The 27412-nt window shown below is 38.9% G+C and overlaps 1 protein-coding gene, 1 long non-coding RNA gene, 1 pseudogene and 1 gene segment (V, D, J or C); 2 read left to right on the top strand and 2 right to left on the bottom strand.

The window, feature by feature from the left end:
• LOC134328803 (uncharacterized) overlaps positions 1-27412 on the bottom strand; it is a 450585-nt gene that overhangs the window by 197199 nt on the left and 225974 nt on the right. The window lies entirely within an intron of this gene.
• The window catches only part of LOC134328715 (zinc finger protein 271-like), a 525414-nt pseudogene that overhangs the window by 379688 nt on the left and 118314 nt on the right, over positions 1-27412 (top strand).
• Positions 11291-12122, bottom strand: LOC134328812 (Ig gamma-2B chain C region-like). The segment is given in 2 exon segments: positions 11291-11650; positions 11749-12122. Coding segments are annotated over 2 exon segments (681 nt in total).
• On the top strand, positions 23104-23982 carry LOC134329147 (uncharacterized). The gene is made up of 3 exons (XR_010014802.1): positions 23104-23192; positions 23271-23387; positions 23744-23982. It is a non-coding gene; the product is annotated as an uncharacterized LOC134329147 (long non-coding RNA).

Genomic DNA, 27412 nt, shown 5'->3' with positions numbered 1-27412 from the left:
CCGCCCAATTTGGCGGATAATCGCCCAATCTGGCAACACTGGAACGCGCAGCTGGCGCTTTTACTCGTAGCGCGCCACGAATACTACATAATAATAAATAGTACTACTTCTGTAATATTGTTGGTGGTTGACATTTATGTTGAGTGTATTACTGCACTGTTTTGGTGAAGAACTACTCATCTGAGGTGCGCTGCTCCTGCCTGCAGAAATGCTTCCGCAAAAAAATTGGTGGGGGGGTCAGAGGAGTGGCCGAAGATTACTTTATGGTGGCCATGGCCCCTGCCAAGAAGAAAGCAAAAATATCTTTTCACTAAGGAAAATGACAAAAATAGTAACGCACAGTAACTTGGATAAGTAACTTTAATCTGATTACTGGATTGGAAATAGTAACGCGTTAGATTACTCGTTACTGAAAAATGTGGTCAGATTAGAGTAACGCGTTACTAAGTAACGCGTTACAGACCATCAGTGGTGGTGAAGACTATTCAACACACCGTATATTATCATAGCAGCCCCTCCTAAGGGACAGATAGTGAGGAGCAGCAAATAACCTTACATGACAAGTAAATTAATTAATTAAATTAATTGATTAGACTCAACGATGAACAGTTCACTGCCTATGTTTCTTTATGTATCACACAGAGCCACCCAGAAGTCAGATGGTGAAAGAGCTGAGTGTCTGCACAACGACCCACCTAATTGACTGCCATTGTGAAAATCAGCTGGAACAACATGCTCACCTCACCTGTTCAAACGCTGTTCCTGATCGTAGCAATGAGCTGTGGTGTCAACGCATGGGACTGTACACGGATGGACAATGGAGGGGTGACGAATCACCATGTGACAGCGAACAGTCCAAGCTCCCTGAACTGCATAGATAATGGAAACATCTTACCTGAGGACATCACGTGTTCCTGGCATTTCTGCACAGAGAAAAACTCAGACACGGCAGGAACCAGCGTACTAATGGCAAATTTTAAAATAAAGACAGACATTCTACAGCCAAAACAGCAAACAACCCTCCCCTTACAGCTTACAGTACTGACCAGAGCAACACTTGTATTTCTGGTCTAACCTGTCAACAAACTCCGTGGTCTCGCACATTGGGAGCCCTTATTCCATCCTATGGTGTCATGCAATCTTTAGATCAAGTTCGTACTCTCTCAAGTCAGATGGATCAACTAATCAATGACACTGCTTTCGCTCTGAGCAACATCAGCTTAGCTCTGGCATCTCACAGAATGATGATTCTACAAAACCGCATTGCATTAGATTACTTACTATCCAGCAAAGGAGGAACTTGTTCAGTAGTAGGCCCTGAATGTTGCACTGATGTAATAGATACCTCTGAGGACATATCCAACATCATTATTGACCTGCACCACTTGCATGACCAAGTGACAGCCATAAACAAGTCCAGTTCTTGGCTGTATGGACTTCTTGGACAGTTTTGGCATAATGTTATGGAAATAGACATTGTCCTCTTTTGTATCATTATAACTCTTTCAATTGTTTGTTTCTGTGTTCGACTGCTTATTGTTAGTTTTTGTGAAATTAAAACAGTTCTGTGATTCTCCATTAGGAAGAATCAAAGGGGGATTTATGAGAAAATAATACACCCCTCACCTACTCCCTTTCCCGTCTCCTACAAACCCCCTAAATCCTGTCTCGTCATATTGAAATGAACCCTCCTGTTTGATCCCCCTTCCTGTATCACCCCACTCCCTGTCTCCTACACACACCCAATCCTGTCTACCCACACCTAATTGTGTTATTAAGCCCAAAGCCCTTTTGTTATCTCCTGTGTTACCCATAATAAAACCAGCACCCTTTTATTACCCTAGCCCAACCTTTTGGTCACCTTTTGCAGTCCCCCTCTGCATGGTCATTCCTGCCCCCCCTGACCTCCCCTCATTTCTAGTGTATATAAAGTCTTCCCAAAATATATGTAGTTAGATTTTCTGCCGGTCTTGCAAGCTGTGCCCATACGCCTGTATGTGTTAATAAACGACTCTACTTCTGAAGACCCAGATGTCTCCTGGCTCCTGAATTCTGCTCAATTTCTAACAATAGATAGATTAGATAGATTAGATAGATAGATAGATAGATAGATAGATAGATAGATAGATAGATAGATAGATAGATAGATAGATAGATAGATAGATAGATAGATAGATAGATAGATAGATAGATAGATAGATACTTTATTTATCCCAAAGGAAATTATTGGTCTCCAGCAGTTTAACAAAGAAGAGAAAGCTTAATACAAAATAAGGTAACATACAAAAACAAAATAAGGTAGAATGCAAATACAAAAAAGGTACAGTGGGGCCAAAAAGTATTTAGTCAGCCACTGATTGTGCCGGTTCTCTTACTTAGAAAGATGAGAGAGGTCTGTAATTTTCATCATAGGTACACTTCAACTATGAGAGACAAAATGAGAAAAAAAATCCAGGAAATCACATTGTAGGATTTTTTAAAAGAATTTATTTGTAAATTATGGTGGAAAATAAGTATTTGGTCAATAACAAAAGTTCAACTCAATACTTTGTAACATAACCTTTGTTAGCAATGACAGAGGTCAAACGTTTCCTGTAAGTCTTCACCAGGTTTGCACACACTGTAGCTGGTATTTTGGCCCATTCCTCCATGCAGATCTCCTCTAGAGCAGTGATGTTTTGGTGCTGTTGCTGGGCAACACGGACTCCACAAATTTTCTATGGGGTTGAGGTCTGGAGACTGGCTAGGCCACTCCAGGACCTTGAAATGCTTTTTACAGAGCCACTCCTTCGTTGCCCGAGCGGTGTGTTTGGGATCATTGTCATGCTGGAAGACCTAGCCACGTTCCATCTTCAATGCTCTCACTGATGGAAGGAGGTTTTGGCTTAAAATCTCACGATACATGGCCACGTTCATCTTCCCTTAACATGTATCAGTCGTCCTGTCCCCTTTGCAGAAAAACAGCCCCAAAGCATGATGTTTCCACCCCCATGCTTCACAGTAGGTATGGTGTTCTTGGGTTCTTCTTCTTCCTCCAAACACGACAAGTTGAGTTTTTACCAAAAAGTTCCATTTTGGTTTTATCTGACCACATGATTTTCTCCCAATCCTCTTCTGGATCATCCATAAGCTCTCTGGCAAACATCAGACGGGCCTGGACATGTACGGCAGGATTTGAGTCCCTCTCGGCGTAGTGTGTTACTGATGGTAGCCTTTGTTACTTTGGTCCCAGCTCTCTGCAGGTCATTCATCAGGTCCCTCCGTGTAGTTCTGGGATTTTTGCTCACCATTCTCATGATCATTTTGACCCCACGGGATGAGATCTTGACCCCAAGGGAGATTATCAATGGTCTTGTATGTCTTCCATTTTCTTACAATTGCTCCCACAGTTGATTTATTCACACCAACCTGCTTGCCTATTGTAGATTCACTCTTCCCAGCCTGGTGCAGGTCTACAATTTTCTTCCTGGTGTCCTTCGACAGCTCTTTGGTCTTGGCCATGGTTGAGTTTGGAGTCTGACTGTTTGAGGCTGTGGACAGGTGTCTTTTATACAGATAACGAGGTCAAACAGGTGCCATTAATACAGGTAACGAGTGGAGGACAGAAGAGCTTCTTAAAAAAGTTACAGGTCTGTGAGAGCCAGAAATCTTGCTTGTTTGTGGGTGACCAAATACTTATTTTCCACCATAATTTACAAATAAATTCTTTAAAAATCCTACAATGTGATTTCCTGGATTTTTTTTTCTCATTTTGTCTCTCATAGTTGAAGTGTACCTATGATGAAAATTACAGACCTCACTCATCTTTCTAAGTAGGAGAACTTGCACAATCAGTGGCTGACTAAATACTTTTTGTATGTATATTAAATAGAATATGAAAAGAGATTGTGTATCAGATATGAAATATGTCGGACATAGGTATGAATGAGAATAGTGGTAGTATTATATATATAACAGTAGATGGAGCCAGTCTGTTACTTCAATGATAACGTGAAGCGCTGATTAGTTTGGAACTCGAGAGAACATTAGTTTATGTTAACCAGGACAATAATTAACACGGAATAACATTTACAGAAAAACTATTACAATTAACAGAATTCAACATATTATCACTTCATTGCACTTTGCATCCTTTCCTCACTGTATTACTACTATATTTATTTTATTTTATGTTTTTTAAGAATAGCCCACTGAATCTCGTTGTACTTGTACATTTACAATTAAGGTATTCGTATTTTCTGTTATTATTAGAAACTGTTGGGTTCTTTCTTACTTTATTTTATTGCATTTTACAAAATAGACTAATTAGAGTTACTGATTCAGTGAGAGAAGTTTAGCTTCTGCTTGATTTGTATAAATCTACCTATCTATACTGACTCTTTATGGATTAAACACTCCTGCACCAGCTCACCCAGTCAAATCATTTTCAAAGATATAAAACAAACATTCTATTACAAAAACAATCAAACAGTGTCAACATGAGCATAGTAGTGTCACAATTAGAGCCTCTGTGTGATTTTGTGCCACACCCCTCTCCAGGAGCAATCAGCCTCCAGCCAGCTCCCCTCTCCGGATTGGTTCACTGGGCTAATTTGCCCCTGCTGCACTATATTTAAGAGGGGAGCTGGGAAATGCTGGTGGGAACTATTTTGGCTTGACTGTGGCTCGGTTGGATGACTGTTCTGGACTCTGTCTGTATCTGTAAGGTCTGTTAAAGCTTATGTTCCTAGTAGTGATGGGCTGATGAAGCCTCGTGAAGCCTTGACGCTTTCCATCAAATTGGTTCGAGAAAAGGTTCATTTCTCGAGGCTTCATTTGCACACAAACCCCCCTGCTGGTCAAAACTATTATTGTCATTTCAATTGATGTGATGACCCCTGCCTCCCATGCAAGTGTTAACATGGGAATAATCACTGCCAAGAATAGAAATAAAAACATCTTAATATGATTTTGTGTGGTTAATTCATCCATCCATCCATCCATTCATTCATGATTTCATATATGATTTTTGTTAAGTGGGAAAAAGTAATATAGGTCTATTCATGTTTAAATTTTAGTGGTGTTTTTATAGGATTGTGTTTGTGAATACTGGTGAGATGGACTTTATTCATTTTTATTTAGAAACAGTATTTTTTCCACTGTGCTGGGACTCATGGCGCTTTAAATATGCTCATAAATCGCGCCAGTACTCGAACCACTTCCTGAACCGGCAAGCACACGTCATCCGTGACGTCACTTGTTCTTAAAGAAGCAAGCCTCGATACGCGCTTCACGAAAGACTTCCTAGATTTCTCGACACACGCTCCGAAGCCTCGGCACAGTACGACCCATCACTAGTTCCTAGCTCCAGGTTGTTTCTAGCTTATCGTACTAGCCATATTTCTAGCCTGTGTTATTAGCCATGTCCCTAGCTTGTGTTACTAGCCATGTGCTTAGCCTTTGTTATTTGCCATGTTCCTAGCTTATGTTACTAGCCATGTGCCTAGCTTGTGTTACTAGCCATGTTTCTAGCTTGAGTTACTAGCCATGTCCCTAGCCTGTGTTATTAGCCATGTCCCTAGCCTGTGTTATTAGCCATGTCCCTAGCCTGTGTTATTAGCCATGTCCCTAGCCTGTGTTATTAGCCATGTCCCTAGCCTGTGTTATTAGCCATGTCCCTAGCTTGTTATACTAGCCATGTGCCTAGCTTGTGTTACTGGCCATGCCCTTAGCTTGAGTTACTAGCCATGGTCCTAGCTTGTTACTAGCCATGGTCCTAGCTTGAGTTACTAGCCTTGTTTCTAGCTTGTGTTTATTAGTCTTAGTTAGCTGTGTTTTGTTTAGTTTCCCATTGTTAGTTTTGTCTTTTGTTTTTAATAAACATTCTTGTGTTCTTATACATCTCTGCGTGTGTGTCCGCCCCTGTCTGTCTTGCCTTGACCCCCGCGTGACAAGTAGATCTTTGTGTAATAGTCAGATGAACACAAATGAGACACTTGATCAGTAATTCTCTCAGGTTTAGTTTTTGTTCTGTTAATTTAATTTAGCACATGGGATCGTTTTGCTTTTCAGGCTCTTTCACTTCCTCTTTGTGCTCACAGTAGCAGAACAGCAGATCAGTAGATCAACTTCCTAAAAACGCTTTTTCTTCAAAATAAAGTACAAAAAAAGTAAACCTGAACTCTAGAAACACATCTCAGTATAACTCGTGTAAATTCTTACACTGTTGGCATGTGTACAGTACATATGTGCCCATGGTGGCTGGCAGAGGGTGGAGGTGCAGACAGGAAAACTACAAACTTATTTATGGAAGGATGTCCCACACTAGCTCATGCTAAGTCAATATATATTGAACCCAGAACTGAGTTTCAGAATGAAACCAGAAGTGGATAAAGTGCGAAAAATAGCCTTTAATTCATGAACATGTAATAAGTACAAGTAAAACATCATACATTTACAAGCCCACGTTTATAAACATACACAAACAAAGGAAATGATGAAGAAAAAGTGACCGAATCTTCAATTCAAGATTTTATCTGTAAAAAGGGGGAAAAAGTGAAATTAAATATTTACACTATTGAATCTGATATAAAGTTAATAAAGATGAAGGTGAAGCTCTTTGCCTTGCTGAGGACAGTGCTGTAAATCACAGAGAAGAGGAAGATAAAGGATGAGGCGGTGGTCCACAGACTGGTGAATTCATCCTAATCCAATATTCCTTCGTCTTTAGAACAGTCAAGTAAATCCACACCTTCATCTGGAGGCACAACTGAAAATAAACACAGTAGATAAATTGTAGAAACTCTTTCCACTTCGCACTTGAACTTCTTGCTCTCGTTCCAGTCAGAAGCTTTGACCTTCATGCTGCTCATCAAGGTGAAACCTCCATTAGTTTTCACCGCTGGATACTGAATAAAGTCAGTCAAAGTGTTTCCGCTTTGGTCGAACCATTTGATCTGGGCATCTGGAGAGGTCAAGCCGGGGGACAAACAGCCGAAGGTGACAGAGCCTGAAACGGCCGACCAGTGGCAATGCCGAGCTCAACCAAGAAGTTCAGAATCTCTATTGTATTTTTACATAAATTGTCATAGTCTTTTTGGCGAGATTTGTGTAGGATATTAAAGTTAAAAGTTAATTACAATATTCAAACATATTCACTACTACTACTACTACTATACTAATATATGGGTAGCACTGTCTTCTTACAGCAAGAAGGTGGGGTTAATTCCCAGGAGGAGCAGCAGCCTGGGTCCTTTCTGTGTGGAGTTGGCATGTTCTCCGTGTGTGTGTGTGAGTGAGTGAGCGAGCGAGCGCCCGCCCTGACGGCCTTTCCAGGGTGTTTTTTCGCTCAGTGAACTGTACACACCGCGACACTGCTCAGATAAAGCAGTGATGAAACAGACACTGAATGAATGAATAAATAATAAGATTAATAATGTTATTGAAGATCTTGTAATTCATGCATGTTAGATTATTCAGGTGGGAATTTGGAGATGATGCTGAAAACACTGGGTGAAAGGTGAGAGCCCCCCCGGACTGAGAGCTACATAACATCACACAGTTAAGCACACCAGGACTAATGTAGACTATAGTCAGTTAACCTACCAGCATGTTTTGGCAGTGAAGTACCTGAAGTAAACTGTCATCAAGACTGAAAAACTTGCTGTGCCATTGCATCATGGGAGTATTCTTTAGGATCTGGTCAGTTTATATAACTTATACACTTAACTATTGATTTACTTAAATTCATTCAGTTCACTTACAGGGACAAAAATCCCCAAACAGTTTAGATTAAATAAATCAACCCAATAAGTTTCAGAGTTTTGGGTTCTGACAGTATAATACACCTATAAACTGCTTATTAATAATAAAACACTCTTTGATGCTTATGCTTATTTATTAATAGTTCATTCTTGCTAATTATACAGTTTCAAAACACAACAACGCCAAAAACAGTAAAGAAAACACAAAGCAGAACAGAACAAAATCCATCAGCAACACAAACGTTACAGCCTCACATGAAAAAGCCACAATGCAAAGATTTTTTTTTACATTTTCATTAAAAACAGCAAAAAATTAGGAAAGTTATACAAATTGATTTTAACATCCTCTGAAACAATTAAATTAAGAAACCAGTTTGTTTTAAGATCTAATGTAAAATATTGAATTACCGTATTTTCCGCACCATATGGCGCACCGGGTTATAAGGCGCAGTCTCAATTACGGGATCTATTTTTGTACTTAACCCATACATAAGGCCAGGGATGGACTGGCCATCGGGAGGGTCGGGAGTTTTCCCGGTGGGCCGCTCTGTATGTGGGCCGCTGAGGGAGTGACAAATAAATTCTGTTTTAAATATTCCTGAATAATAATCCTGAAGTGTGCATTGGCCCGCCACAGTATTCTCGCTGCATATCCATTGGCCAATCACAGAAATGTCCCTCCCCCAGGATAAACCGTAATCACAACCACTAGTTCAAAAAATACATAGTAAATGAGTGCGAGATGGAGAAAGGGTCGAAAAAGCGTAAAGGAGGTGCAGAAAAAGCTGCAAACAGATGCAGAAAAGTGCAGGAAACTGGACAACCTGTTTGGCAGTGAGGAACTACAGCATAGCCAAAGAGCTTCGTTAGTAACGCCGTTTAAGAAGAGACTGTGGGCCCATCTCAAATGTCGCCTATGCCCTACTTAGGGTACTTCCTAACAGTACAAAACATTTCTTTTAACAGTCACTGAATGATTAATAAGTAGTTATCTAAGCTACTGTTGGATACCAGGGGCTTTAAACCGTGTTAAGGACTATGTTTGTGAAAGTTCTATTATGTCATGTTCAACATAGGGCGGTGGATATAATTTGAGATGGTACCATTAGTCTCTGCAAGTAAACACTATCTTGAAATTTTAGAGTGATTATGTGCATAGCTCACATGGTTAATTTCCCTTGTGAACATATTAAAGCAGACCTGGGCATTGTACGGCCCGCGAGACATCCCCAACCGGCCGCATGAGGTTCGTGGCAATTAAAAATTAGACGTAAATAAATGTACATCAAACATGCAATATAACAGAATTGATTTTGACGGGAGCGCTGTGTCTTTAAATATCCGTTTCGTTTTACGTGTGTGAGAGTGTATCAGCTTCACCGTAATGCGAACACAACTGAGTGTGACTGACGGTGGAGTTTTTAACAAGACGTGAACTTCTGAAGTATTTATTTACTGAAGTCAGGTGTAAAGCGTAACGATCACATTTTAGGGTTTAAATCGCTGTTATGGTACTAAACTGAGAAATACAAGAACATGAACGATGCGGAGCGTCACACCTGAAGCTTCACTAACTAAACTGCAAAAGCAACAAGGACTTTTTATAAAGTTTAACACATCCAGAACTGAAGCAGTCAGGACCAGCTCTGTGATTTTAATAAGAATATCCAACAATAACAAAGGACTGAAAAACAAATGAGGTAATTAGACTCAAATCAAAATAGTGTAAAGTTTAAAAACCTGCACATTTTGTTCACATTTGTTTTTTTGTTTGTTTTTTTTGCATTTGTTTGTTTAAATAGTAAAATAATGTAGATGTTTTACTCTGCCTATTTTTAATTGGCATCTAAACATTAACAACTTATTAGAACTGCACAATTTACTGCTTTTAATAAAGAGTGGGCAGTTGTAGCCTAGTGCTTAAGGTACTGAACTAGTAACCAGAAGGTCTCTGGTTCAAGCCCCACCACCGCCAGGTTGCTGCTGGCCCTTAACCCTCAATTGCTCAGACTGTATACTGTAACTTTATTGTAAGTCACTTTGGATTAAGGCGTCTGCTAAATGCTGAAAATGTAAATAAAGAGATAAAATTAATATTGAGCAGAATTAAGTTCACCTTATTGGTCCGGCCCTCCACAACAGTCCCAGTTGCTTATGTGGCCCCTTCGAAAATTGAATTGCCCACCCCTGTATTAAAGTATTTACACATGCTATTTATTTATTTGCTCATCGGAGCAATGCGCTAATTTGGAACAAACGTGAATCACGTGTGAATAAAAGTGCGAAAAAAGCATATTTACCAGTGTTAAAGGTTTAAATACATCCAATAGAATAAGAAAACTATACATCCAATAGTTGAGAAACTGTAAATTTTAAGAAATATTGTAGAATTTGTATTCTATATGTAAATATATACATATAGAAGTGTATGATATGTGTATATGTATGTGTATGAAGGGTATGATAAGGGTATGATATATAGGGGTTGATATGTGTGGCACGACTTGCTTGTAGTGGGCTGGTCAAGAAAAAAGTCCAGGGCTGGATTTTGTTCCCAGTCCAGCCCTGCATAAGGCGCACCGCATTATAAGGCGCTAAAACATACGGTCTACAAAAAAAGGATACCTACCGGAGGCGTGGCGGAGGTAAGCGTACGTACTGTACGTATTACGTAATGTTCTCTGATTGGTTTATCGCTGCCAGCGTACGTAGTGTACGTATTACGTCCCTGTGTCAGCGGGAAATGGTCCGATAGTCCAGCCATTCTCAACCGGGGTGCCGTCTGGCTTCATCAGGGCTGCCGTCAAAAACATTCTGATGTTATTTAAATAAATAAACGCGGGTTGCGTCTGCTGCGTACAGCGATGAGTCGTTTGCGAAAGATCCGAACTGAATAACAGGAACCGAGTCATATGCGTTGGCTCGCAAAGGGGAGGGGAGTGTGTCGGAAGCGCCCGCCATACGCAACCGCGTGTTGGTTTCACCAAGGGGAGGGGTGTGTGGCGCGAGGAGGGATGCAGAGGGTAAGTGCTTCTTAACACATTTCAGACTGGGGTGACTCAAGATTTTGAACACTAGTAAAGGTGCCGTGACTGAAAAAAGGTTGAGAAACACTGCGATAGTCAATCAAGCGGAGCGCTTACCAAAGTCGCACAACAACATTTTTACAGATTTTGGAACTCCATGCACACATAAGGCGCACCGGATTATAAGGCGCACGGCAGATTTTTGAGAAAATTTATGGCTTTTAGGTGCGCCTTATAGTGCGGAAAATACGGTAGTTAAAAATGACATGTTAATGTTTTGTAGGGAGCTGAAAACCATTCTGGAATTAAACACATCACTAATTATAAATATGTACTTATGTTTAGGATAAGTGTAGTTAATCATTTAAAAAATATTTTTCAGTTCAGAGGACTTTAAAGTGACGAAGAATATGGCAACATAATTCACAGACAAAAGTTAAAAAATAAACTTAATGACAAAAGTTATTAAGATTGTAAATTTAAAGACACAAACATGTTTTAATGCAAAAGCAGCGTCTCCGATTCAGGTAAACAGAAGCAAACGTAATTAATCACATACAGGACATTCAGGGCATATATATTTACTTTTGGTTGTTAGGGTCACTTTGGTGGGATGACTGGTCTTCATGTAACTGTGATAGACATCGCAGTCAAAGCTGGAACTGCTGCTGTACTCAACACTGGAAACAGTTAAATAACTGAGAATAAATGCAGAACCGTCACTTTTCTGGATGAACGCTGTGTTGTCTGATTCTCTTGATTGAAAATGATTTACTGTCCACTGCATGTAGACATCAGCTGGATCATTACTGCTGACCTCACACACCAGGGTGATTTTATTTTCATGCGAATTGGATGTGTAAATGAGAACAGAAGGTTCCTCTAAATAAAGAAAAATTTAAAGATGAAGATTTTCCAAAATAAATTTGCAATGTGGTTTTAAAACACAGTAGTTTAAGTTCAGACTCTGAGGCACTTACTTCTCTCCTGGAACTGGATTTTGTCAGATTTGTCCCCAAAGGAGCAAACCACTTCATCACCCAAAATCCATTCATTTTTACTAATGTTCAAACTGCTGATCCTGGTAAATTGTTGGTCTCTCTGCTGAATCTCTCCATGTTTAATTTTTGAATCTTCTGGTTTCTTGCCTTTAATGATCCATGACGCAGTTTCATTCATGACCTCCTTCCTGTAGCTGGTAATTACACACTGAATTATTACTGTTTGTGACACGAACATATCTTTTGCTGCTGGTGGATTCATTTTTACAGTAACAGGAACTGCAAGAAGAAAAGTTATAAATAAGTGCAGTGTTAAACAGCGCATGGATTTATAATCATTTTAACCACACATCACTAACAGTTCCTTTGCTCATTTTCACTAGCTGCCCAGGGTCTTAGTGGATCCGTCGCAACCAGTAAACACTTTGTATAAGACAGGAATCCAACCTATAGGGCACAAGTTTATCTCTGGATATCACTTACTCAGTCACCAATCCAGGTGAGAGGAAACTGGAATACCCGGACGAAAGTGCACAAAGAAACGATTGAACAGAGCTCCCCATTACCCATGTTGCTGTGCAATACTCAATCTTGTGCCACTGTTGGTAATTTTCATGATATGTTAAATCTTCATTTGTTAAAATATGTTTTGTCTGCGTGGCCCTAAATAAAAGGCAATATGTCATAAGGGCTGCAGTTGATGCTGCATGATGTTTTCTCTCCTACCTGGCCTTTGCAGCATCCTTGCTTTAGATCCCTTCTTATTTTCCACTTCGCACTTGAACTTCTTGCTCTGGTTCCAGTCAGAAGCTTTGACCTTCATGCTGCTCATCAAGGTGAAACCTCCATTAGTTTTCACCACTGGATACTGAATAAAGTCAAAGTGTTTCTGCTTTTGAGCTGGGCATCTGGGGAGGTCAAGCCGGGGGACAAACGGCCGATGGTGACAGAGCCTGAAACGGCCGACCAGTGGCAATGCCGAGCTCAACCAAGAAGTTCAGAATCTTGGCGCTGGTGTGCTAGCAGAATATCATGCTTTTCCACCTTATTTCTAATAATAACAACAATAAAATATAGACCAGTGCACCTAAAAACTAAATCTGCCAACTGATCATGAGAACATGTTTCTGTTAGCAGTTCCACAGAAGCTACTGCTAATTATTACAGATAAAATTACAATTTACTATATAAATCCTGCTGTTTAAATCTTAAGTTTACATTTATTTATACAGGATGCGTCTCTTACTGCAGTCCTGGAATTTCTATCAACTCTTATCTGTTTCTTCTTCTTCTTCTCCTTGGCCTTTGTCCCGCTTTGTTGCGGGGTCGGCTCTTCAGCGGATCATGGTCCGCACACAATTTTTACGCCGATGCCCTGACACGACCCTCTCTATTTTATCCTTTTTGTAACTACAATGCACTGGTTTGTGCATCTAGTGGCTAGGTATCTATTCCGGCTAGGAAACCCACGCAGACACGGGGAGAACATGCAAACTCCGCACAGAAAGGACCCGGACCGCCCCACCTGGGGATCGAACCCAGGACCTTCTTGCTGTGAGGCGACAGTGCTACCCGCTAAGCCGCCGTGCCGCCCCAACTCTCATCTGTTCATTTTGTATAAATGACTTGTTACTGTTAATTTGGTGATGTGGAAGTTTTATAATGTCGATTAAATTTGTGGCATGTACTTCTAATTCTTCATTAGTCACCATGACCGACTAAAGTGGGGGTGGCAGCAGTGGCGTGGTCTTAAATACGCAATTACATTCAGTCATTCAGTCACAGATAAAAAACAGTTACAGAAATCACTGAAATTCCAGGACGGACAGGCAAGTACCATATAAGTGTATGTAAACTTTTGACCATAACTGTTGAAACTTTTACGTTTAAAAATAATCTCTTATGTTATTTTTATTTATTTATTTTTTTCATTACCTCTATTATCAATATTTATATTATACTTACAGACTGTGAGAGTTTTAGATTAAATATTTACATTTCTTTACATGAATCTGATCTGGTGTTAAACTGCATGTTAAAGTGTTTATTTTGAATAAAATAAAGAATAAAATGTTTGTAGGTGTTTGGTGTGATTAGAGTTTGTAATTATTTTACCTTCGATGTTCAGATGAAGAAAAGTTTCTCTGATCGACCCGTTATCATCATCAGTGATGTCTAATCTGTATGTTGCTGAGTCACTTTTCTCTGTTTGATTTATTATTATTGCATAATTATTAGTAATAAACTGCCACCCTGGTACATTTACAGTTGAATTCTTTAGATATGTTCTATAATCTACTATTATTTTATCAGATGACTTGTTGATCTTGATTAGTTTAAACTCAGGATTCCTGGGCAGGTTCTGAGGAGGATGCAGGTGAAGTCTTTGTCCAAGAGCAGCATAACATGAAACATTCTGATCATAGGGGGTAAATGTACAGACCGCAGGATCCTGGTACAGAGAACCTACAGAGAAAGAAAATCAGGAACATTCTGTCATTAACCAACTAAATGAGAAAATCTTAGAGCTTCTGCACCAAAAAACCCCATAAACTCCTCATTCAGAAAGGGCAGAAAAATAGCAGAAAAAGTTAAAACATCTACAAAAAATCCTGTGAAATAATTTATATTTTTATTTTTAAAGAGAATCCAGATCCAGAGAATAGCTTAGTAAACAAAAAGCTAAAAAGAAAAACAGTGTGTTAAAGCCCCCGTGAACCATCAAACACTGAAGGGAATCTTTATTTTTTTTATTTAAATATATTCACCATAAATTAATGTTAATTATCTTAAATCAAAATTATTATGTTAAATTATCTTGAATTTATAGAAACTGAAGAAAAATCTGGACATTTAAAAGCCAACATGCAGTCTGTGGTTAAACCATCCAAAATAAAACTGCAAAAAACCTCAAACATCACAGCCAAAAATAAAAAATAATTAGAAAAACAATCCAAAAATGTGATTGTGCAAAAGAGGTGAAACATTTTAATTTAATAACTAGAAATCAGCTTTAAATACAAAACTAGAGCCAAAAAAAAACCAATAATAATTTGAGCAACATTGTCATTTTTAAAAATTGAAACAATCAATTAATAATAAAAATAAGTATTTAAAACCAAACTGAAAATTACAGAACAACCAGAATGTAACCCCTGAGAACATAAACATTTACCATGAAAAAATAAACCAACAGGCCAAAATAAAACCTAAAGATCATCTTCTAAACCTAAAGACCAACTTCAGTTATATTCTGCTTATCTTCAGTTATAAAAACTAATTTAGCTTTGTAAGGTCTTAATTATAGTGTTCAGGTTGTTAAAGTCCTTCTGTGAACCATCCTACTAAAACACTGAAGGGAATTGTGTGAAATATATTTAAAGAATTTAATTTTCAGCCAGCAATACATAATAGAAACTGCAGCCGTATGATAGTGTGCAGAACATCTGATCAATCTAATTATTCCAGAAATGCCTAAATAAAGTAAAAGGTCAGAAAAGGTTCATTGTACCACTTTCCTTTCAGCAAACATTAAATGAACCTCACAAAGGAAACTCACCCACAACAGCTTCTGTAATCAAGAACAGGATCCCAAACATCAGCAGCATCCTGAGTTCATCCAGATTCCAGTCTTAATTCTGTGTGGTGTAGGTGAGCCGAGTGCGGCTGAAGATCAGTACAGTCCCAGTGCTGGTGGGAAACGGCCAGCAGGATAAAACTGAAGCACTTTTATGTGAATAATCATTTGTCAAGAGAAAAGAGGAAGTCAGGTTACATTTATGCACTGGCTCACTTTCTGTTTTTTTTTTTTTTTTTTAAATGGACAGAACTACTTCTGCACTTTTATCTTGATCATGATCATGAGATTCATAGAAACATTTATCTCCACACTTCTGTGTGCTGTTAGTTTTGGTCTCTGTTGACCTCAAGGAACAGAATCACATACATTTTTTTTTACATAATTTTATTGTAATTCTTTATCTTCAGTCATCACAGTGGATCTGATGATCATACCAGACTCACAGTTTTTACCCTGGATGCCCCTCCTCACGCAACCTTCTTATTTCTATCCAGGCTTGGGACCTGCACTGAGAGCACTCTGACCAGTGCACCTTCTAACAGCTTCTAATAGCCATCCCAGCCAATCCTGTCCATACAGATGCCCAACCGGCTGATAACACAGCTCATATTCGAACCCCGAATCCCCAGATGTTGATTAGCGTACTTTACTGCTGCACCACCTGTATTGCTCCCCTCGTATTGTGGCAGAGATATATACAATAATACCACAACTATACACTCTAAATTGATTCTAAAGCATCAAGAAATTAAAAATTTTACCCTCATATAACTCCTAATATAAAAATAAAACCCTCATATAACTCCTAATATAAAAATTTTGTCCTCATATAACTCCTAATATAAAAATTAAATCCTCATATTAAGTGTCCTGGATAAAATTTAGTATCATACCAAGAAAGATTCTCAAGCAGAGCTGCAGTGTTACACCATGTTATCACATTAAATATAAAGTGAAGTAGACACAGGACTGTAGGAATTCCAAATGATTTTACTAAATGACAAAAGGAAAAATCAGAAGTAGAAGAAATAAATCTAACCAGCAGCATTTGTTCAGCAGTTGTCTTCAGATCACTTCATTCTGTATCTGTGAGACCTTCATGACCCTCGCTGATGCTCCTGGGGCTGAACGTCGTGTTTCTAAACACTGTAGACAGACTCTGCTGAAAAGTGAAGTTTAATGAAATGGATGTGATGTGGCTGACCAGGTACTTTTTGCCCCGAAAAGCAGGAAGTGAGACCTTATGCTTTCTGGTTTTTCCATTTTAAATCACGTAATGCTTTAAAATGAATTTCATTATATATATATATATATATATATATATATATATATATATATACAGTGTATCACAAAAGTGAGTACACCCCTCACATTTCTGCAAATATTTCATTATATCTTTTCATGGGACAACACTATAGACATGAAACTTGGATATAACTTAGAGTCGTCAGTGTACAGCTTGTATAGCAGTGTAGATTTACTGTCTTCTGAAAATAACTCAACACACAGCCATTAATGTCTAAATAGCTGGCAACATAAGTGAGTACACACCACAGTGAACATGTCCAAATTGTGCCCAAATGTGTCGTTGTCCCTCCCTGGTGTCATGTGTCAAGGTCCCAGGTGTAAATGGGGAGCAGGGCTGTTAAATTTGGTGTTTTGGGTACAATTCTCTCATACTGGCCACTGGATATTCAACATGGCACCTCATGGCAAAGAACTCTCTGAGGATGTGAGAAATAGAATTGTTGCTCTCCACAAAGATGGCCTGGGCTATAAGAAGATTGCTAACACCCTGAAACTGAACTACAGCATGGTGGCCAAGGTCATACAGCGGTTTTCCAGGACAGGTTCCACTCGGAACAGGCTTCGCCAGGGTCGACCAAAGAAGTTGAGTCCACGTGTTCGGTGTCATATCCAGAGGTTGGCTTTAAAAAATAGACACATGAGTGCTGCCAGCATTGCTGCAGAGGTTGAAGACGTGGGAGGTCAGCCTGTCAGTGCTCAGACCATACGCCGCACACTGCATCAACTCGTTCTGCATGGTCGTCATCCCAGAAGGAAGCTGAGGCACAAGAAAGCCCGCAAACAGTTTGCTGAAGACAAGCAGTCCAAGAACATGGATTACTGGAATGCCCTGTGGTCTGACGAGACCAAGATAAACTTGTTTGGCTCAGATGGTGTCCAGCATGTGTGGCGGCGCCCTGGTGAGAAGTACCAAGACAACTGTATCTTGCCTACAGTCAAGCATGGTGGTGGTAGCATCATGGTCTTGGGCTGCATGAGTGTTGCTGGCACTGGGGAGCTGCAGTTCATTGAGGGAAACATGAATTCCAACATGTACTGTGACATTCTGAAACAGAGCATGATCCCCTCCCTTCGAAAACTGGGCCTCATGGCAGTTTTCCAACAGGATAACGACCCCAAACACAACCTCCAAGATGACAACTGCCTTGCTGAGGAAGCTGAAGGTAAAGGTGATGGACTAAACCCAATTGAGCACCTGTGGCGCATCCTCAAGTGGAAGGTGGAGGAGTTCAAGGTGTCTAACATCCACCAGCTCCGTGAAGTCATTATGGAGGAGTGGAAGAGGATTCCAGTAGCAACCTGTGCAGCTCTGGTGAATTCCATGCCCAGGAGGGTTAAGGCAGTGCTGGATAATAATGGTGGTCACACAAAATATTGACACTTTGGGCACAATTTGGACATGTTCACTGTGGGGTGTACTCACTTATGTTGCCAGCCATTTAGACATTAATGGCTGTGTGTTGAGTTATTTTCAGAAGACAGTAAATCTACACTGCTATACAAGTTGTACACTGACTACTCTAACTTATATCCAAGTTTTATTTCTATAGTGTTGTCCCATGAAAAGATATAATAAAATATTTGCAGAAATGTGAGGGGTGTACTCACTTTTGTGATACACTGTATATATATGTATATAATGAAATTCATTTTAAAGCATTACGTGATTTAAAATATATATACAGTGAGGGAAATAAGTATTTGATCCCCTGCTGATTTTGTAAGTTTACCCCCTCACAAAGACTTGAACAGTCTATAATTTTTATGGAAGGTTTATTTTAACAGATAGAGACAGAATATCAACAAAAAATTCAGAAAAAAAACATTAAATAAAAGTTATAAATTAATTTGTATTTGATTAAGGGAAATAAGTATTTTATCCTCTACCAAACCAGCAAGAATTCTGACCCCCACAGACCGGTTATGTGCCCATGAGGCACACAAATTAGTCCTGTCCCTGTATAAAAGACTCCTGTCACAGAATCAGTTTCTTCTGTTCAAATCTCTCCACCACCATGGGCAAGACCAAAGAGCTATCAAAGGACGTCAGGGACAAGATTGTAGACCTGCACAAGGCTGGAATGGGCTACAAGACCATCAGCAAGAAGCCTGGTGAGAAAGAGATCACTGTTGGTGTGATAATTTGAAAATGGAAGAAATACAAGATCACAGTCGATCACCCTCACTCTGGAGCTCCATGCAAGATCTCACCTGGTGGGGTAAGAATGATTCTGAGAAAGGTGAGGTCAGCCCAGAATTACACGGGAGGAGCTTGTCAATGATCTCAAGGGAGCTGGGAGCACAGTCACCAAGAAAACCATTAGTAACACACTTCGCCGTAATGGATTGAGATCCTGCAGTGCCCGCAAAGTCCCTCTGCTCAAGAAGGCTCATCGTGACATTACGAGATTTTTTCACTTCTAAAACGAAAGCAATTCATTTTTCACCCACGGGAGACAGATTGAATTATTCTCACTGACCATGCTCACACGCACGTTTAATGTTATTTAGTTCCGTTTGACAAAAAAAACCCTCAAAATAGAGCTAACAGTAAAGATAAACCGCCCAGGAAAAAATGTACTGTGAAGTTTTACAGTAAAACTGTTACGTTTACAGTTGAACCATAAAAGTTCACAGTTCTACTGTCATTTTTACAGTTTGACCATGAGTACAACTGTGAACTCTCATGTCCCTATGAAGTTCATTCTAACCTTTTCAGTGTTTAATAATATTGACTGTGAAGTTTACAGTAAAACTGTTAAGTTTACAGTTGAACCATAATAGTTCATAGTTCTACTATCACTTTTACAGTTTGACCATAAGTACAACTGTGAACTCTCATGTTACCATGAAGTTCATGGCCACCTCCTCTGGTGTTTAATAATATTGACTGTGAAGTTTACAGTTCAACTGTAAACATGATATTGTTGAATTGTGAAATTCAGTCAACTTACAGTTTAAAGTTCAACTAGGAATAGTTCATAGTCACCTCTTCTAATGTTTGATGTTTACAGTAATTTACAGTTTAACTATGGTCATATAGGTAAATGACAATATACAAATATCAAGACAATAATAATGTATATAATATTTATGTATTATTTGAAGTAGGTATGTGAATGGAGGGTGTAAATGTATGTGTGTGGGGGTAAATTAATTACATGACATGAAAAACATGTCAAAAAGACATTATTTACATCTAAAAAAAAAATAGATGATTAACAATATTCCAATAAAAAAAGAATACAGCACAGATTTACATATTTATAATATTACAAAAATACAAATAACCTCATGCAGACAGGACAAATATTACATTACATCAATATTACATCAGACAGATGACTTTATAGCGCCTTTTATTCTGCCTGTTCTGCGCAAACCTCTCTTCTACACACATCATGTCAGACATCATGTCAGTCTGGACATCTGGGCATGCGCACATGCGCACTTGATTTGAGACCGTTATTTCAACCAAGCGTCTCGAGCTTCGCGTCAGGTGAACCGCGCGAAATACAAATTTAGTCTCAGTTTCAGTGATTTAATTCTCAAAAACGAGTCTGTTGAAGTCCGCGCTGTGTATCTGCTTAAAGATAAAGTTCCTGCCACATGTGTTATTGAGTCAGAACTTATTAAAGGACAAGAATCTGACGACGGAAAATCTCATCAACGGCTAAACTGTATCTGGAAAGTGAGAAATGGATAAAAAGACGTTGGTGAAGCGGCGCGCGCTAAACCCTGAAGTTCGATGGTAAGTCATTAACTTAAACAGTTTATTATAATAAACAATAATATTGTAGCGTTTCTTCGGCGTCGAAGACGAAATGGGATGGGAAATCGGCTCTTTTCGTGACCATGTGGACAAACATCCATTCACACACATAGACATTCATACCACATATACATAGCCACACTGCTAATAACTGCACAGCCCAAAACCCAAAGCCATCTGCTGCATTACTCAGCACAGCCAACACCATTTCCAGTGCTGAATAACACGGTCACGGTGGATCTTGTAACCATAGCCGCAAGTCCTTCTGGGTAAAGCTCCGCCCCCTTCTCAGCCACAGCAGCGGGTCGCTACAATATATTTACTGTGCCTAAAATGTTATTAAAAAGAAATGGCCATTTTAGAAAGCCGAAAATAACACAGGTGTCAGGATTCTATGTCTTCAAATTAGTTACTTGGGACGTTAGCTAAACCATTAGCATAAACAGTAGTGATGGGAATTTCGGCTCCTTTTAGAGAGCCGGTTCTTTTGGCTCGGCTCACTAAAAAGAGCCGGCTCTTTCGGCTCCCAAGTGGCTCCTTAGATTTTTTTGTTGCTTAAATTAATTTATTAACAAATTACATGTAAAATGAATTACTAATGTAAAAAAACATTGTATCAAATGTTTATTATTTAAATTGCTTTACTTATATACTCAACATGGAACAGAGTGCTCCAACAATAAATTATAAAATACAAAAACAAAGACCCATCTCAGTTAGACAAAAAGATCTGATTGTGTATATTATTTGTACGTTTGCATCTAGAGTGGGATGGCATGGTGGCTAAGTGGTTGGCACTGTCGCCTCACGGCAAGAAGGTCCTGGGTTCGATCCCCAGGTGAAGAGCTCGGGTCCTTTCTGTGTGGAGTTTGCATGTCTTTCCCGTGTCCGTGTGGGTTTCCTCCGGGTGCTCCGGTTTCCTCCCACAGTCCAAAGACATGCAAGTGAGGTGAATGTTCCTGTCATGAATGTAACCAAAGTGTAAAACGTGACGTTAAAATCCTTATAAACAAAATAAAATAAACAAACATCTAGAGTGAAACAACACAACATCAACGAAGCATCACTCACACTCAACAAAATATAAAAAAAAATGTGCAAAACAAAAAGAAAATCCAGGTGAAAGCATCCAGGTGTGACAGTATTTGTAAGTATTTAGTGAAGATTGGCATTCAGAAAAACCAAGGAGCTCATCTTTGATGGGCTGATCCTGTTTCTCCTTTCTGTTACGATCTGCCCTGTTAAAAAAGATTCTCTCTGAGGGGACAGATACACAATCTATGTGCCATCACATGTATAAGATGTGGGTAGACTGAACACTTGGTTCGGTGGGTCTGAACTTCTCTGTAAAAGGGGTTCCTCGTGTCCAAACTTTACTATGTTTCCTCTCACTCATTTTCCTCACCTTTCCAGCGTGTAATGTCTGGCTGTGTAAAGCACTGAGTTCTCTCTCTCTCCCCTTCTGTTCGTGTGCACGCTGTGTGTGTGTGTGTAACCCCTCCCCTCTTGCTCAATGTAATTACACAAACGCCACCACGTATCTTGACCAATCACGTGCGGTTTTGACAGAAAAAAAACCGGAAAAAAACGAATCGGCTCCCAATCAGGAGCCGGATCCTGTCGTTCACTTTAAAGAGCCGGCTCTTAGAGCCGGATCGTTCGCGACCGACCCATCACTAATAAACAGTCTGTTATCTGGTGGTAGTTGATTGTGCTCTTTTTAAATGCGTAGTAATACTTGCAACGCGTTAAGACTGGTACAATTACTTAGTTTATAGTGTTGTTACAATGCTAAACTGCACTATAATAAACCTATCACTTTTTATAATTCTAAGTGTACAGATAATATAAATGCTTTTAATATTTCCTACAAGACAATTCACCTTTTATGTCTTATTTATACACATCTTAATTAAATGTGAACGTTAACCTGCAAGTTGCTCCTAAAATAGTGGAGGTCCAGCATTTTCTTTGGAATGATGGGTGATATGTGTGCTTTAAATTATTGCTGTGAAACTGAGGCAGTTGATCAAAGTTTATATGATTTATTCAGGAAATGTCTATTAACACACATTTCAGGTTTTCCCTACTCTTTCCCTACTCCCTATAAAACTTGGGCACCACCTAAGCCCAAGCCCAGTGACCACACCACGTAAGCCTGCCAACAACCCAGGGAAAACCCTGCATTTGTGCCACTGTGTTTAAGCTACTTTAGCATTCTGTTAACTACAGATTTTAAATATGAAATTAAAAACAGTATTTTTATTCCAGGAAAATGACCACATGTCAAGGAGGGCTGCTGAGGTTGAGAGAGTCTCAGTGTCCGACAGAGAAGACCCGGGTATTGTAGATAACAGTATCTGCCTACATTTACATCAGCACATAAGGATGGGTTTTTCATATTCTTGTTCATGATAGTAGCAGCACGTTTTAGTACATTGCTTTACAACCACATCCACAGAATGTTACTGTTTTCGAGCCCTAGATAACTACATATTCTAAATCATTTCATTCTAGGACTATGCTGCAAAAGAGAAAATTGCACTGACGAGGCCTGGATCTCGGAAACTTGAAGTAGGTGCTAGTTGATTTTTTAAAAATATATTGTGTTTAAAATATATTTGTGTTAAAATATGTAAAACAACTCACTTCTTTACAGTTTTGGTGCTGACAATGTCTTTTCATCCATCCATTCATCCACCTTTGTGCCCGGCTGCATATCTATATATGCTTAAAGCCCTGACTGTTTTTAACTTCTGTTGGGTGAGTTACCACGGGGTGAATGCTAAACTGTGTACTGATCGCATAACTGCTGATATTAATTGTTTGATTCTTTTTCAGTCTACTAGTGAATCAGATGGGCCATGCCGATACATCTCAAGGCAGTCTGAGCTACTAAAATAATGAAATTAAAAAGAGAGAAGATCTGTCTGCGTCAGTGCTTTAGTGCAGATGAAGGTAAGTCATGTTTTTCAGCAATAAATATTTTTTGCACCATAAGAATTAATGGTGAGATCACAAAGTTTATACATCTCGTCATATATTGAGCACTCAAACAACAGATTATATATAAAAAATAAAATACACGGTACTTTGTCTGTCACTTTAACTTCTGCTTAAGATCAATCAATCTTTTGAACATGTATAAACATATGTTTGCATTTATATATCGATACGCTCACCAAGTATATGCTTTATGATACATCAGATGTAAGACATTGCTGATGAAATATATTAGGGCTCCTGTAGCTTAGAGGTGATGGTGGCAAATGTTTGATTATTTATTTTATTAATTTATTTTTGCATTTTTAAAGGTGGCCAAACAGATTTTCCCCATGAAGGAGGTCCAGAAAGTGTACTTCACCAGCAAATTCAACAATGTGGACAAGCTAGGAAAACAAGAGGTGTAATTCATGTCACAATTCACACCCCCACACACACTCAAAGACATAGCACCTCCATCCAAGCACCCAATACTGCCATAATTAAATGCATAGTGAATGATTATGAATTAGATTTTTCATTATGTATGTATAGAGTTTATATATAGATTTATACCACAATACATTATTCAGTTATATAATTGTATATATTACTGTATAATAAAAATATATTATTGTATAATTACCATTGTAAAATAAATTATTAAGTGTAATATAATTATGTTATTATATAACAAATACAATCTATTACTATAAAAACTACCAAATTACCATCAATTCATAGTAGAACTGTAAAATAATTCATTTTTACTATGAAATTGTTTATAGTAGAACTGTGAAATAATTCAGTGTTTTACTGTGAAAGTTCATAGTAGAACTGTCAACTAGATTACTATGAAAGTTCACAGTAGAACCATGAAGTGGCCAAATTACCATCAATTCATAGTAGAACTGTAAAATATTTCACAGTTTTATTATGAAATTTCACAGTAATTTTTTTCCTGGGCCAGTGTCACAGAGCCCTGACCTCAACTTAACTTGGGATAAAAACTTAGGCATTTTTGTCACATCCGGACATGCACAAATTCCCACATATACACTCCAGAATCTTAATAGTTTTAGCCAAGTGGAGCTTAATGATCCAGTGACACTGACACACTGATATGCAGCCCCGGTTCTGGCTGTGTTGCTTAGGCGGGCAGTGAGAAAATCCAGGGGAAGCAATGGCCACCCCAGTTGGTTTAGTTTCGCCCTAAGCTGAACTCGCATCTAGAGCAGAAAAATATGCGCTCTGCCCACTGTGCTACTCAAACAGCGGAGTAATAAACAGGTTGTTATGCTGCACACACACTGCGTCACCAAGATTAAAAGTGAACACTACTTAAAATAATAACTAAACACTTTCTAATTCCCACGGTAGCAGCAGTTTCCTTCTGTTTCATACACATCACCCTGTCTCAGTCTAATCTGCAGCATTTCTCTCCCACTGATAAAAATACGGAACAAAACGCGTCCCGTAACAGTTAAATTGCGACTCCGACTGCAACGGTACAAGTACAAGTAGTTTTGATGTCGACTTTTTTTATTGTTTTTTTTTTTTTACTCAGTAACGAAAATTATTTAAAATGTAGCGAATTGCAATTCTTAATACAAAACATACTTAAGTAAAAGTAAAATTACAGGTTGTAAAATCTACTTTAAAAAGTACAAGTACACAAAAAAAACTACTCAATTACAGTAACACGACTAAATGTAATTTGTTACTTTTCACCCCTGTATAAGCCAAACTATGAAAATTTGTGAAAAACAAGTATAAGTAACATTTGAAAACATATAAAAATAATAATAATACATTTTATTTATGGGCGCCTTTGAAAACACTCAAGGACACCTTACAATACAAAACATCAGTACATAATTAATTACACAGATTAAGGGCAGGCGAGTTTAAAGAAATATGTTTTAAGGCATGTTTTGAAACTAGGGATTGAATCAATGGTGCAAATGTCAGGAGGGAGAGAGTTCCAGAGATGTGGGGCAGAGTAGCTAAAAGCTCTAGCTCCCATATGAGGTAGACCAAAAAGGAGAGAGTTACAATAATAAATTGGGGATGTGACCAGGGCATGAACAAGAACAGCAGCACTTCTAGGAGAAAGGAATGGACTTAGACGATTTATGTTACGTAAATGTAAATAAGCGGATTGTGTGATATTGTTAATATGTGCATGAAATTAAAGATTGTGAGTGGAAGGAGAGACGACTGAGTTCTTCATCATCACTGAGAATTTGTTAGATTTAGAGAGAGGAGATTTTCTACCTATGAGAAGAATTTCAGTTTTATCAGCATTTAATGTGAGAAAATTGTAAGAGAACCATGTTCTTAATTCTATTAGCCAATCAGAGAGAGATGGAGTAGGAAGAGTACAGAGTAGCCGTGAGCACAGTGGACAGGTATAGCTGGGTGTCGTCCGCATAACAATGAAATTGAACGTTTTATTTCCTAAAGATACGTCCAATGGGAAGCAGGTAAATTATAAATAGCAGAGGCCCCAAGACAGAGCCCTGAGGGACACCACTAGTAACAGGAGTTACTGTGAACATATTGTACACGTCTAGAAATGTATGAAGAAAATCAATCAAGCACAGTATCACTAAGACCAATATATGCTAGCTGATCCAATACCTTTTTTTTTTTTTTTTTCAATTCACTTCCACTATTAGCTGATAGCATTCACTTACATCAGGCTCTAAACCTCCTGGTTCTACCCACCATTCACTCCACTATAGATAATCACATTATTTCCCAGTAATAGTTTAACCTAAAGATTTATACTTTTATTATAACTATTTAATTATTAATGTTTACTGTGTAATTAATTACCTATTAATTACACAGTATAATTCATTCATTGCTAACCATTTCTCCCCAACAATCACTAAATTTTATATTTTTATATTTTAGCTTGTTTGGTACAATCTGATGAGTCACACTTGTGACTGCTAATGAGCAAAGCAGCTCCAACACTGTGAGCATCATTTCTGTAAAATGTGAATGCGCTGGTGTGTTTTGAGATGACTCTGTTGAATAAAACTTTTTCCACACTGTGAACAGTGATACGGTTTCTCTCCAGTGTGAATGTGCTGGTGTATTTTGAGATTACCCTGTTGATTAAAACTCTTCCCACACTGTGAGCACTGATACGGTTTTACTCCAGTGTGAATGTGCTGGTGTTTTTTCAGATCACTCTGTCCATTAAAACTCTTTCCACACTGTGAGCACTGATATGGTTTCTGTCCAGTGTGAATGCGCTGGTGTATTTTGAGATGACCCTGTGTAATAAAACTCTTTCCACACTGTGAGCACTGATATGGTTTCTCTCTAGTGTGAATGCGTTGGTGTATTTTGAGATTACCCTGTGTAATAAAACTCTTCCGACACTGTGAGCACTGATATGGTTTCTTTTCAGTGTGAATGCGCTGGTGTATTTTGAGAGCACCCCGGGTACTGAAGCTCTTCCCACACGGTGAGCACTGATATGGTTTCTCTCCAGTGTGAATGCGCTGGTGTATTTTGAGATGACTCTGTCTATTAAAATGCTTTCCACACTGTGAGCACTGATATGGTTTCTCTCCAGTGTGAATGCGCTGGTGTATTTTGAGATGACTCTGTCTATTAAAATGCTTTCCACACTGTAAGCACTGATACGGTTTCTCTCCAGTGTGAATCCGCTGGTGTATTTTGAGATTACTCTGTGTTTTAAAACTCTTCCCACACTGTGAGCACTGATACAATTTCTGTCCAGTGTGAATGCGCTGGTGTCTTTTGAGATGACTCTGTCTATTAAAACTCTTTCCACACTGTGAGCACTGATATGGTTTCTCTCCAGTGTGAATGCGCTGGTGTCTTTTAAGAGCACCCCGGGTACTAAAGCTCTTCCCACACTGTGAGCAGACGTTTCCTGCTTCCTGTGTGGGACTGAGAGACGTGTTAATGCTGACAGTACCAGAGGACGTTTGCTGATTACTGGAGCTTCTGGTGGG

Source organism: Trichomycterus rosablanca, chromosome 15, assembly GCF_030014385.1.
Source record: "Trichomycterus rosablanca isolate fTriRos1 chromosome 15, fTriRos1.hap1, whole genome shotgun sequence".
NCBI lineage: Eukaryota > Metazoa > Chordata > Actinopteri > Siluriformes > Trichomycteridae > Trichomycterus > Trichomycterus rosablanca.
The sequence above is the reverse complement of the archived record's forward strand: the minus strand, read 5'-3'. Positions and strand labels throughout refer to the sequence as shown.